Genomic DNA, 13,278 nt, shown 5'->3' on the forward strand with positions numbered 1-13,278 from the left:
CAGGGCCCCCCCGGGGGCGCAGCCAATGACGGGGTGCAGGGGGCAGAGGAGGGGCCCCGCGCAGGGATAAAAGCGGGGCCGGGCAGCGGCTCCCCAGCGTGCGATCCTCCGGGAGCCAGAGCCTGAGTTCCTCGTGCGACACGAAGCCCTCCTGCCGACGCCATGGTGCAGTGGACAGCTGAGGAGAAGCAGTTCATCACCGGCCTCTGGGGCAAGGTCAACGTCGCCGAGTGCGGTGGCGAGGCCCTGGCCAGGTAGGTGCAGCTCCAGACCTGCCCCTGCCCCTGCCGAGGGAAACACTCCAGCTATGGGAGCGCTGATGTGACTCTGTCTGTCTGTCTGTCTGTCTCTCCCCAGGCTGCTGATCGTCTACCCCTGGACCCAGAGGTTCTTTGCCTCCTTCGGGAACCTGTCCGGTGCCACCGCTGTCCTTGGCAACCCCAAGGTGCAGGCCCATGGCAAGAAGGTGCTGACCTCCTTCGGGGAGGCCGTCAAGAACCTGGATGGCATCAAGAACACCTTCTCCGCGCTGTCCGAGCTGCACTGCGACAAGCTGCACGTGGACCCCGAGAACTTCAGGGTGAGTCCTGCCCTGACTGCCCTCCCCAGCGCAGGGGCTGCCCAGAGCCTGATCCCCACCACCAGAGGGATTTGCCCAGCCAGGGCAGAGCGGGAGGAAGAGGGGCTGGGGCTGGCATGGGGGTGAGGTGCAGAGGGACAGGGAGGGAAGGGACCCAGTGCAGCCTGAGGGGAGGCACCGCACGGGCTGAGAGGTGACAGGGGCGGTGGGCAGGGGGCAGCGGAGGGGAGGATGTGGTTCCAGTGAGGGAATGGAGGGGGAGAACAAAGTGAGAGCAGTTGTTGAGCAGGAAGAGGTTTGAGCCAAGGGGGAAGAGGGAAGGAGCAAGAGCAAAGTTTGGCACAGAGGAGAACAGAGAGATGAGTGAGGAGCAGGAGATGGCAGCTGGATGCCAGAAGTCAAAGAGGATCTACAGAGAGAAAACTTTGGCTGGGAGTGTCTCAGTGGGGAATTAACCCCACCATTTGTCCCTGGGCTGGGGTTGGCAGAAATGCCCCTGTGTCAGTGTGAGCTCCTTGTTTGTGCTCTGTGGGGCCAAGTGCTGTCTCCTGCTGTGCTGGGAGCTTGGCCGGCCCTTCTGCCTGAGAGAAACTCCAAAATAAAGCCAGAAGGGACAAAGAAAAATTTACTCCAAAGTACTCTGGAGAATTTTTGGCTACGGTAGCAGGATTTAGAGCAAGAGCAGAGACCAGGTTTAAGGTGCATGGTAGAAAGGACTAACTGGGGGAGGTTTTTAGGGCTGCAGATTTCCCGAGGCTCCCCTGGGTGCAGTGTGAGTGCTTGTGTGGGGCTGTGCTAAGCTGAGGCTGCTCTTGTCCCCACAGCTCCTGGGTGACATCCTGGTCGTCGTCCTGGCCGCCCACTTCGGCAAGGACTTCACCCCCGAGTGCCAGGCTGCCTGGCAGAAGCTGGTGCGTGTGGTGGCCCACGCCCTGGCCCGCAAGTACCACTGAGGAGCCGCGGCAGCGCGGCAGCACCCGCTGCCCAACCGCTTCTAACAGCCAAATAAAGCTCATCCTGTGAACTCTGCCTGCTCCGTGTGTCCCTCAGGGCAGCCAGGGCTTGGGGGCACGGCTGGCTGTGCAGAAAATACCCCTGCCTTCCTTCTGGGTGGGTCTGGTGCTTTCTGTGGGGTTGGCCTCTGGAAATTGTGCCTGCAGGATGTGGGGTTGGTAGAGTCCTGCCACCCCTGGGGTCATACCGGGGGTGCTCAGAATTTTACTGTAAAACCTGCATATCTCTCTGAGACCGGGGAAATTGAGAGGATTCATGTTTTTCAGGGGGAAGATAAACAAATGGAAGACTTTAATCTAGCCTGGCTCATCCCTGGCATAAAACCTACCCAAAATCAGCTGAGTCACCCAGGCCCAGCAGCCAGCTGGGTGGGGGCAGGTTTTAGATAAACATTTTGCTATCGAGGCCTGAGCAGACTTTGTTTATTCACATCCCTCCCACCCTGCGCCGCCCACTCTGCAATTGGGGGGGGCCCCATTCTGCCAAGAGCAGGGACTTAATTTCCTGGATGGGAGTTTTGGGTGGGTTTGGGTGTCTGCAGAGCAGGGCTCTTTGGGTAGGGTTTGTTCTTGGCATGGGAAGCACATCTGAGCACAGCATGACGAGGCAAAAGCGATGCTTGGCCGAAAGGATGTGCCACATCTAAGGGAAAATACTGGGCAAAGCTATTCAAACCAGGGTTTCTGGCAGCCAGGTTGCACCGTGCTCTCTCTCTGCCTCACCCACATCTCTGGGCACTCACTCTCTGCCCCTGACCCACAGGAAGGTGTTAGAAGCCCCCTGTGACCCATAAATGCCCTTTCTCAGTCACGACACCCAAAGAAAGAGGCATGTTGTTCCTGCTGGCAAGGTACACACTGAGAGGGAGAGAAGATGATTCACAGCAAGTTCCAAAAGGTTTTTTTTTTCCTGCAAGGAGACTGGGCAGGCACAGAGTCACCAACCCCCAAGTATTTCATGACTTTTCATAGGCTTCATGACAGATATGAGTGGTTTCCCATGAAGGTGATTGTTCATGGGCTTCAGGCAGAAAGGAGTGACCTGTGTGGATGAGCAGGTCTCCTCCTGCCAGCAGCGTGTCTGGGGCTGGGAAGGACAGCAGAGCTGGACAGGGACTGGGGACAAGGCCTGCAGGGACAGCACCCAGGGAATGGCTGCCAGTGCCAGAGGGCAGGGCTGGCTGGGATCTTGGCCATGAGGAATTGTTCCCTGGCAGGGTGGGCAGGCCCTGGCACAGGGTGCCCAGAGCAGCTGGGGCTGCCCCTGCATCCCTGGCAGTGCCCAAGGCCAGGCTGGGCACTGGGGACACTGGGAGGTGTCCCTGCCATGGCAGGGGTGGCACTGGGTGGGATCTGGGGTCCCTCCATCCCAACCCATTCTATCATTCCATGATCCCACAGCCCGAGCAGACCCCCTGGCATTCCCTGAGACACAGCAGGATGGGAGCAGCCCTCGCTGCTGCTGCCTTGTGGCTTCACTCCCACCTCCATTCCCAGCCTGCTCCAAGTGCCCCCAGCACACACATCCTGTGGGGTGCCCTCTCCCCATGCTGCTTTTCCTGCTCCCATTCCATGGTGTCAGAACGTCCCTGTGGGTGCCAGCACCCCTTGGGCGGTGCCCAGTGCAGCACTGGCAGCACCCAGGTCCTGCAGGGGCTGATAAGGGGGTGCAGGAGGGTGGGCAGCCCTGGCAGCCTTTTCCCTGCCTATCCCCTCTTCCTGCCCATGCCAGGCTGAGCTTGGCTTCATTTGCCATCATGGTCCAGCCCCCCAGCTCTGGGGACTGGATTTTCTGGAGAAAAGGCAAATGTAAGCAAATCTAATGAAGATTATTCATTCCTATTCCACTAAAAAAAGAGTCTACAACTAGTGGAGGGGAAAGATATTGTCAGGCTGGAGACCTCCCTTGCTATTTGCTTTCTTTTAATTGCTTTTCCTGCCATGTTTTCAGTGCAAAAGACACTGAGCAGGAGATGGTCCCTGGAGGAAGTACTGATGTGTGAGAGGAGCTTGGTCAGCCCTGCATCTCTGCTGCATCCTGGTCATGCCCTCACCCATCGTCCCCAGTCTCTGCAGGACCCAGCAGCTCTTCCTCAGCCCAGCCAAACCCTCTGGGAAACAACAGGAAAACAGTGCACTGACCCTGGCACCTTGGCATCAAACCCTGGGCTGATTTCAGCAAGAATGGTGTTACCTGGGGCTTCATGCAGAAAACAAAAGAGGAAACCTCCCCAGGGCTCTGCTCCTGGTGAGGGGCTGCAGCCCTGGCAGCTCCAGGGTGTGCCAGGGGAATCCAAACCTCTCCCCCAGCAAAGCCTGGCCTGGCTGAACGTGGCAGGGACATGGGGAACTGGGGTTGCCCCACCACCTGGACATCCCTGAGCTGAGCCTGTGCAGGTTTTAGAGCCCACAGCAGAACCTGCAGCAGCAAACCCTGTGTTCCAAGGCAGTTGCAGTGCTCCTCAGGGAGGTGGCTGAAGGCAGGAATGGGTGATGCTGCTCGGCCCCTGCTCTGGCCCAGAGCACTGCAGCGGGCCCATCCTGTCACAGCTGAGGGGACAACGTCTGGGTGGGCCTCGCACAACATGGGTGAGCTTCATGGTCCTTCCAACCCAAACCATTCTGACACTCTGTCTTAGAATATCTCCACTTGGAAAGGATCTACCATGGTAATTGAAGTCCAGCTCAGAAGTTGGACTCCAAAGTCCAACTATAATTACTCCTGCTCCAAAAGGCACAAATAAATCAAAGTGGTCAAGTTCTATTACAGGAGAAGGATATTGGGGTTAATGCAGATTTGGCTGCAGAGCCAGAGCATCCTCTGAGCAGCTCCTGGTGGTGCAAGGACCCCCAAGCCCTTGGGCAGGGCAGGACCTGCAGGGTTTGCTGGTGACCAACCCCTCTGCGTGGCTCTGCATTTGGAGCATTCAGCACCTCACTGATGCCAGGCAGAGCCCAGTGTGCAAAGAGCTGGGGCACGAGCTCAGGGCTCACAGGGGCCATCCCTGAGCCCCTGCCCGTGGCCAGTGGGGATGGAGCACGGCTGGAGCTCCTGCAGCCCCTGCTCTGCATGCCCACGCTGGAAGGGGAAGGAGCTGCCCCACAGAGGGGCTGGGATAAAGCTCCCCAGGGGACAGAGCTCTGGAGCTCAGGATAACCAGAGGCCCCTTCTCGGGGGCCCCACCCTGGCCACCCCCTCCTGCCCCGGTGGGGACCCCTGCCTGTCCCAGCCAATGGCCCCGCTGCAGGGGCCGGCCAGGGGCTGGCCCAGGCCATAAAACCCGGCCCCAGCTCGGGGCTCAGCTCAGCTCAGTGTCCTCCTGCAGCCACCATGGTGCACTGGTCAGCCGAGGAGAAGCAGCTCATCACCAGCGTGTGGGCCAAGGTCAGCGTGGAGGAATGCGGCGCCGAGGCCCTGGCCAGGTGGGTGCAGCTGCGCGAGGGCCCTGCGCTGCAGGGAGGCCCTGAGTCAGGCAGCTTCACCTGCCCGTGTCTCTCCCCAGGCTGCTGATCGTCTACCCCTGGACCCAGAGGTTCTTCTCTGACTTCGGGAACCTGTCCAGCCCCACGGCCATCATCGGCAACCCCAAGGTGCGTGCCCATGGCAAGAAGGTGCTGACCTCCTTCGGGGAGGCCATCAAGAACCTGGACAACCTCAAGGGCACCTACTCCAAGCTGTCGGAGCTGCACTGCGACAAGCTGCACGTGGACCCCGAGAACTTCAGGGTGAGCTGTGCTTGCAGTCCCAGCCAGACCTGGCTGCTGCTCTGTCCAGGGACATTCCTGGGGCTGCTGGGGAACAATCCCTGGGTAGCACCCAAGAGAGGTCACGGTTTGTACAAGGGTCTTTGCAATGGTGTCTGTGACTTTCTCCCTCAAAAGTCCCATTTTTAGTGGCAGCACAGCTCAAGGGAGGGGCAGGTATGGAGAGAACACCAGGAGGAGCCTGGTGTTCCCTGCAGGAGGGATGGTTACCTGGGGAGATCTGGCTGGGGAAGGTGCAGCCTGGGCTGCAGGGCTCAGAGCAGAGGGAAGCTCAGCAGAGCATTTCAGGAAATCCAAATTCCACAGCAAGACCGGCAGAACCAAGCAGCAGAGTCCTGCCTTGCCCAGCACGGGCATGGCGCAGTCCCTCCTCCTCCTCCAACACTTTTAAATTAAGAAGGATCATTCTCTTAATTTATGTCTAAAGAAAAAAACATTGTGTTTTTCAGGGTGAGTTTCAGGCCAAATCCAAATGCTTCAGCATTCCAAAAATGGGGAACTAGTTTGAAGTTCTTTGTTCGGGTTTTGTTTTATTTTTAAGAATGAAACAAATACTGTTTTCCAAAACCCAGAGCTGTCTGTGGGAAGACTGAGAACCTGCTGTGGCAGGGAGCAGGGAGTGAGCCATGCCCCTAACCAGGGCTGAGGAGGAAGAGGAGGAGGAGGAGTGTGCAGGGTGTGGGAGCCCTTCAGGAGGGCAATTCTGCCTCAGGGAGAAGTCGGGGGAGGAAAACAGGGCTACAGGAGGGGTCTGGGGGGGGATAGGGACTGCAGAGGGGGAAAATCTGCACAGAAACGCCAAGGAGACACAAAGGAGGAGCTGCTGGTGCTGAGGGGGTTCCAGTGCCAGCAGAGCCTTGGTGACAGCGGGTCTGGCAGGTCAGCCTCAGCCTGGACAGCCGGAGCTGCTGCTCTGCTGGGGCTGGGCAGGGTCTGAGCAGGGGCTGGGGCTGGGCAGGGGCTGGGGCTGGGCAGGGGCTGAGCAGGGGCAGGGGCTGAGCAGGGGCTGGGGCTGGGGTGGGGCTGAGCAGGGGCTGGGGCTGGGCTGGGGCTGAGCAGGGGCTGGGGCTGGGCAGGGGCTCTCTCTGGCTGAGCAGGGGCTGAGCAGGGGCTGGGCAGGGGCTCTCTCTGGCTGAGCAGGGGCAGGGCAGGGGCTGAGCAGGGGCTCTCTCTGGCTGAGCAGGGGCTGAGCAGGGGCTCTCTCTGGCTGAGCAGGGGCTGAGCAGGGGCAGGGGCTGAGCAGGGGCTCTGTGGGGCTGAGCAGGGGCTCTCTCTGGCTGAGCAGGGCTGGGCTGTCTAGCTGCTCCAGCTTAGCAGCAGCTCCCAGCAGCACTGACCCGCCTGTCCCTCTCTCCTCAGCTCCTCGGGGATGTCCTTGTCATCGTCCTGGCGTCCCACTTGGGCGGGGATTTCACCCCTGTGTGCCAGTGTGCCTGGCAGAAGCTCGTGGGTGTGGTGGCCCACGCTCTGGCCCACAAGTACCACTGACCACCCTGGGGAGAGCAGGAGCCTGGGCCAGCCCCAGCCCCACGGGGAGCCCCTGACCCTGATCACCCTCCAATAAACCCTCCAATAAACCCGTCCATCAGCTCCTGTGCAGTGTCTGTGTGTCTGTGCTGGGCAGGGAGGGGCTGGGCTGGCCTGGGACTGCAAGGGCACCCACCAGTGACCCCCAGGCTGGGGGCTGGGACAGCCCAGGATCCCCAAACCCTGCAGGGCTGGGGCAGCCCGGGGTTCCTCAGCTCTGCAGGGCTCAGAAGATGCTGCAGAGGGACTGGGGACAAGGCCTGCAGGGACAGCACCCAGGGAATGGCTGCCAGTGCCAGAGGGCAGGGCTGGGTGGGATCTTGGCAATGAGGAATTGTTCCCTGGCAGGGTGGGCAGGCCCTGGCCCAGGGTGCCCAGAGCAGCTGGGGCTGCCCCTGCATCCCTGGCAGTGCCCAAGGCCAGGCTGGGCACTGGGGACAGTGGGAGGTGTCCCTGCCATGGCTGGGGTGGCACTGGGTGGGATTTGACGTCCCTCCAGCCCAAACCAGTCTGGGATTTTTGTGATGGGCTCCAGGAGGAGAGGTGCCATCTCCCACAACTGTGATTTCTATGGTTTAACACTTTCCCAATGCCTTTTCCTGCCCATTTTGCCACAGAGCAATCCTCCTCTCTTGAATTCTGCTCAGTCATTACTCTCTGCTGTTGTGGACATTCCCTTCCTTTCTGTCCCAGGCAGTGCCATGTGCAGCTCATTCATCACAGTTCTGTGATGCTGTGGGAGCACAATCCATCATCCTGCTGGGCTGAACTTCCCACCATTCCTGAGCTGCATTCAGAGGGACTCAGGAGTTTTCCACCTTTTCTAAATCAGACCTGAACCAAATCTGTGCTGACTGCAACTCCCAGCATCTTTTAGAGAATTTTTATTCAAAGGTTAGTCAGGGGCAGGTGAACCAGGGGACTATCAGATGCAATTATTTTTGTCTTGGCCTTATCCCCACACTTATCAAAATTGCTGGAGCAGAAAAAGTCCCCAGTTCACTCCTTAGCACAAGCCAGAAATACTCTTTAGGCAGCTCCGTGCTGCCCCTGCCAGGGTTATTTTCCTGTATTTATAGGCAGGATTTTACACCTCTCAGGGGAATTCTGTCAGAGTGGCAGCTCAGGAGCATTCCAGGAGCTGGAGCTGGTGGGGTTGGGCTGCAGTCCCAACACCAGCTGCCCTGGGATGTGTGTGCTGTGTTTGACACTGCTGCAAGGAGGGCACTGCCGCTGCACTGCTCTAATGTTTAAAAGATGCTTCATGGCTTTGGGGAGGTAAATAAAGACGTTGTTTTCTCCAGGAACTGAGTGGAAATTCCTGACTTGCCCAGAGAATCTCTGCTCCTGCAGGGCCTGTTTCAGCTTTTGATGCCGTCTTATGCCTCGGGGATATTTGGACAGAAAATCTCTGCCTGTGGCACAAAGGGGTCCTTGCAGCTTTCCTCAATGCACCTGGCCAGAGCACAGGTGAGGCTGCAGGGAGGGGATCTGCAGGATCCCAACCTTTTCCTCCCTCACTGCCACTCTCTGGTGTCATGGCAACTGCAGCAGAGCTGCAAAGCCCCTCAGAAATAGCATGGGGATGTGAAAAGATTTTTGATCCCTTGGTGACTTTGGAGGAAGGAAGGTTGGAAGCCCCAGAGGGACTTGTCAGAGCTGATTTGCCTCATTGTTCCACCCCCGTGCCTCCTCCCCCCTCTGTCAGTGCCCTTCTAGCCCAAATTCTCTGCAGCAAAGACCCACACACGTGCAGCAATCACATTTCTGAGCTGCTGCTGGTTTCTCTTTCCTGCCCCTGAGTCTCACCTGACTTGGGGTGAATGCAGGATCTCACTGCCTGCACACTGACCCCAGAGACCAGACCCTCCTGCTCTTTGAGTTGTGTTTTTATGGCATCTCCCTCTGATGCCTCAGGTTTGGCTTTTCTATTTTTCACATTCTGTGCTGCTTTAGTGTGTGGGTCTGGGTTCACATTCTGGGATGCTGAGCTCTGTGCACAGAGCAGGGAGACAAAACAATTCCTGCTCCAGCTGGGCACCAAGGACAAATGATCCAAATCTCAGCCCCAGAGCACAAACCCCGTGGGCTGGAGAGAGAAAAACAAGCAGGGTGGGACTGCAGGGGCTAAAGCTGGGATGGGACAATGAACTGCAAGATGCAAATGGAGCAGAACTGATCCCAGGGACAGAGCCCGTGCCCGGCCGTGCATTTTGGGGCCATTTTGGTTCATCTTGGGTGCAGCCCTGGCTGGGCTCTGGTGCTGCCCAAGGTGCATCCATGGAGGAGATGCTTTGAATAAATCCCTGCTTTATTCTGTAGCTCTGCCCAGCCTCTGCTCTGGCTCAGCCTCACAGGGCATCCCCTGCACCTCTCTTTGCCCAGGTCAGCTGAGGCTGCTGTGCAGACAGGGCACCCCTCTCCCCCTCCTCCTCCTCCTCCTCCTCCTCCTCCTCAGGCCTCCCCCAGCCCTCTCTGCACAAAGTTTTGCCATGGAAAGCCTGACTCTGGTCAAGCTCTTGCCAAAGCCTGACTCTGGTCAAGCACGTGGAGAAGGGAGCGTGAGGCTTTTGCAGCGACCCCAATCCCAGAGCCACTGAGGCTGGAAAACTCCTCCAAGGTCACAGAGCCCCAGCTGTGACAGATCCCAGCTGGCCAGCTGTGGCTGGAGATGGTGCCTGTGAAAAATGGGTATTTTATGATTGGCTTTTCGCAAATATTACAATGAATATTAGATGTGTTATGTTAGAAAGTTATGCTGTATTAATTCTCTTAAGTACTGTGTTAAATATAGTTTTAGGTTATAACAAAATGTTAAAATAGAAACTCTGCTATGTAAGATACTTTTTTAAAGAAAGGACTCGCAGTGGGATAGCAGCCACAGGACACCTGAATCTTTCAGAGAAAGAGAATTTATTGCTCCATTATCAGGAGAAATGAACTTCTTCCTGCCTGCCTCAGCCATGATGACACCGTCAGGGTTCAGAGGAAGCAGCTGACACTGCCCAGCCAGAATCCTGTGTTTGAATGGAATTTATGCATCATGTGTGAGGTGTATGAATATGCAACAGGCTGTTGCTTTTAAGGGTTAATCCTCTGTTAACGTGGGGCCTTTTTTGGGCTTGTGCTGCCCAGAAAAGGTACCTGGATGTCTGTAACTCTTTGTTCTTATTGTCTCATATTGTCCTAATCCAAATTGTCCAAATTATTATTACTGTAATTACATTGCTATTTTTATAACCATTTTATTACTATTAAACTTTTAACATTATAAAAACAAGTGATTGGCGTTTTTCACAGTGCCCAGCTGCTCTGGCCTCACGGGCAGCCTGGCTGGGAGGGCTGGGGCTGCCCAGGGCCAGGAGCTGCCCAGCCCTGAGGATCTCTGCTCCAGAACAGCAGAGCCCAGGCTGGGGGCTCACTGTGCCTGGCACCCACTGTGGCACTGCCTGGCACTGCTGGCACTGCCTGGCACCCACTGTGGCACTGCCCGGCTGTCACTGTGGCACTGCCTGGCACCCACTGTGACACTGCCTGGCTGTCACTGTGGCACTGCCTGGCACCCCCTGTGGCACTGCCTGGCACCCCCTGTGGCACTGCCCGGCTGTCACGGGTGCTGTGACCCACGGGCACGGGCAGCAGGGCTGAGCAGGGCCCCTGGCCAGCCTGCCTGGGCAGCAGTGCAGCTGGGCAGGCCCAAGGCTGGGCAGGGTCTGTGCCCTGGGCACCCCGTGGGGGCAGGATGGGACCTGCCCAGCCCTCACTCAGAGCAGGGGTGATGCCCAGGATGAATAAATCATCTGCTTGTTTTGGGGGTGCTGCAGAGGATGAGGATGCCATGCTGGTCTCAATTTGCACACTCCCATTCCAATACCAGAATCTGTATTTCTGTGCTGAAGGCCGTTGGAGCATGCTGGGAAGCTGCTGCTAATTTAACCTATCCAGCTAATTACTGAGCTGCTGGGGTGAGGAGCGGGCACAGATGTCTGGAGCTTTGTCTGGGACGTGGGGCAGTTGAAACCACACCGGTTCCATTTCTCATGGCATGCTGATGGCTGCAGCCCTCAGCTAAACAATGCCAAGCTCCCTGTCCACGCAGAGAGATTGATTGAGTGTGGCTTCCTTGGACGCTGGGGGCTGGAAAAGTTTAACTTCTCCCATGCCAGCCCCTAAAAAGAGCATGGGGCAGGTCAGGAGCTCCTCAGTGTCAGCTTGTGGGGCATTTTATAGCTTGCTTTCAATTTTTCCTTACAAGCCCAAGGGCACCGTTCTGGATTGGAGGCTTGAGCCCTTTCAGCATCTCTCCTGTCTCACAGACACATTTTATGGAAAATCCTTTCCTCAGGATTTTTCCTCCTGAGAAGCTGAGAGGCTTCAGGAACAGAATGCAAACAATGGTTATCTGCTGCTGTGGAATGCAACAGGTGCATCTGGGATTGGCCTCATGTGGTTGTTTCTAATTAATGGCCAGTCACAGTCAGCTGGCTTGGAGACTCTGTCCGAGACACAAACCTTTGTTTCTTCATTCCTTCCTATTCTATTCTTAGCCAGCCTTCTGATGAAATAATTTCTTCTATTCTTTTAGTATAGTTTTAATATAACATATATCATAAAATAATGAATCAAGCCTTCTGAAACATGGAGTCAGATCCTGGTCTCTTGCCTCATCCTGAGGCCCCTGTGAACACAGTCACACTCCTGAGCTGTGTTTTTGTGATTTGTATTCCAGAGCCCAGCATCCCCTCATGGCTCTGGGCTGGCTCTGTCCAGGGAGAGCTCTGGGTTTGGGCACGTGCTGCCCAATTCTCCTCGCAGCTGTGGCTGCAATATCAGCATTCCTGATAAGAATCAGAGTTGCTGTGTTATTTATTTGCTGTGTTATTTAGTTGCTGTGTTATAGTTGCTGTTATTTGTTTTCCTGATAAATATGGACTGAAATGCCCGGCACTGGGAGCAGCTGAGGTTACAGCAGTGGCAGCAGCAGCAGCTGGGATGGTGAATGGACTGGAAATGAAGGGAAACAAAAATCCTGGATTTGCCAAAGCCTTAGACCTGTGAGAGGGACCTGTGCCCTCGGGGGCAGTGTGGATGACAGGTAAATTGTGGTAATTGCTGCTGTTTCTGCAGCAGCCCCACAGTGCCAGGTGCTGCACTGACCCAAACAGGGACACAGCTGCAGCCTCCCCCCTTGCTTCCCCTGAAGGGTGTGAGGGCAGACAGCAGAGGGGGCAGCTGGGGACAGGAGGAGCAGTGAAATCATGGAATGGGTCAGGCTGGGAGGGACCCTAAAGCTCCTCCTGTTCCCCCCAGCCATGGACAGGGCCCTGCTCTGGACCCTGCCCGAGTGGCTCCAGTGGCAGGGGCCCCCACACCATGGATGTCCCAAATCCCAGGACCAGATGCTTCCAATGAATCCCTTGTAGGGGAATGGGGACGCTGGGGCTGCTGCAGGACTCGGTTTGCTCTGTGCTGTCACCAGGGAGCGCGTGGAGGGCACTCCCAGAGCTGCCCCAGGACGCCAGGCCAGGCTCGGTGGTGGTGACACAGAGCTGCCCTCTGTGTTGGGACAGGGGTGTGAAACCCTCAGCTCCACATGGAACACGTGCTTCCTTCTGCTGCACCAAGCTCAGAGCAGCCCCAACACCCCTTCTGCTGCTGTCTCTACTCTAAACCAGTCCAGAAGTGCCACCATCCCAGCAGAAGATGGAGGACAATAAGAAGAAGGACAGGACATGCCCAGATTCCTCCACCCTGCCTCTTGAACCCCCATTCTAAATCCCCAAAATTCTACTTTTTCACCCTGTGATAAATTCACTGTCATTCTACTCAAACCCTTGTGGCTTGTAACTCCTCACACACAGTTGATAATTGTTTCCATGGGTTAAAATCAAAGGCACAGGTGTTTGTGACTCTGTGCCAAGGTCTCTGAGCCCCCTGCCAGGGTCTGGAGCCCTCCAGGGCACCCAGAGCAATGTCCTGGGTTCCAACATGCTGGGAGCCCCCTGCTCCTTGCTCTGGCCTCCCAGGCCAAGAGGAGAACCCTGTGCACACCTCAGACATCACCTGGAGATGTCCCTGCCCTGGGGACCTGAGTGTGGGGTCAGTGCTTTATGGAGGAGATTCCTGGATCCCTTCTGGGTGGGTGCTGCAGAGCACAACTTCTCTGCTGGCAGGGAGCCTCATCCTCACTTCAGATCTATTTTTGTCACTATTATTATTATTATTATTATTATTTAAAATCATTTGCACCTCTGTTTTCCTCCTTTCTGTGAAAAAGCCCCCTGATGATCTTTTCCTTCCCCAAAAGTACCCTTGGCAGCAGAGGCTGGGGGAAGAGCCTCTGTGCCAGGCGGTTTGTGCCTCTCAGAGCTGAGCACAGCTGAGGGCCCAGGC

At 56.7% G+C, this 13,278-nt stretch overlaps 2 protein-coding genes across 4 annotated transcripts; both read left to right on the forward strand.

Moving 5' to 3' along the window:
• The first annotated feature begins 90 nt into the window (after nt 1–90).
• LOC129117634 (hemoglobin subunit beta) lies at nt 91–1,604 on the forward strand. The gene is made up of 3 exons (XM_054628408.2): nt 91–254; nt 358–580; nt 1,405–1,604. Exons 1-3 carry the CDS (start codon nt 163–165, stop codon nt 1,531–1,533), a joined length of 444 nt encoding a protein of 147 aa, XP_054484383.1. The 5' UTR covers nt 91–162; the 3' UTR covers nt 1,534–1,604.
• Nucleotides 1,603–6,953, forward strand: LOC129117631 (hemoglobin subunit epsilon-like). Of its 3 annotated transcripts, none has more exons than XM_077192457.1 (5): nt 1,603–1,690; nt 3,545–4,182; nt 4,920–5,016; nt 5,097–5,319; nt 6,718–6,953. In XM_077192457.1, exons 2-5 carry the CDS (start codon nt 4,080–4,082, stop codon nt 6,844–6,846), a joined length of 552 nt encoding a protein of 183 aa, XP_077048572.1. In that variant the 5' UTR covers nt 1,603–1,690; nt 3,545–4,079; the 3' UTR covers nt 6,847–6,953. The 3 variants fall into 3 exon arrangements, with proteins under 3 accessions (XP_077048572.1, XP_077048575.1, XP_054484371.2); XM_054628396.2 differs by lacking the exon at nt 3,545–4,182 and adding an exon at nt 1,861–3,402 and having other exon boundaries at nt 1,610–1,690; XM_077192460.1 differs by lacking the exon at nt 3,545–4,182 and having other exon boundaries at nt 1,609–1,690.
• Nucleotides 6,954–13,278: the final 6,325 nt, after the last annotated feature.

The sequence above is a fragment of the Agelaius phoeniceus genome, chromosome 2 (genome assembly GCF_051311805.1).
Source record: "Agelaius phoeniceus isolate bAgePho1 chromosome 2, bAgePho1.hap1, whole genome shotgun sequence".
Taxonomy (NCBI): Eukaryota; Metazoa; Chordata; class Aves; order Passeriformes; family Icteridae; genus Agelaius; species Agelaius phoeniceus.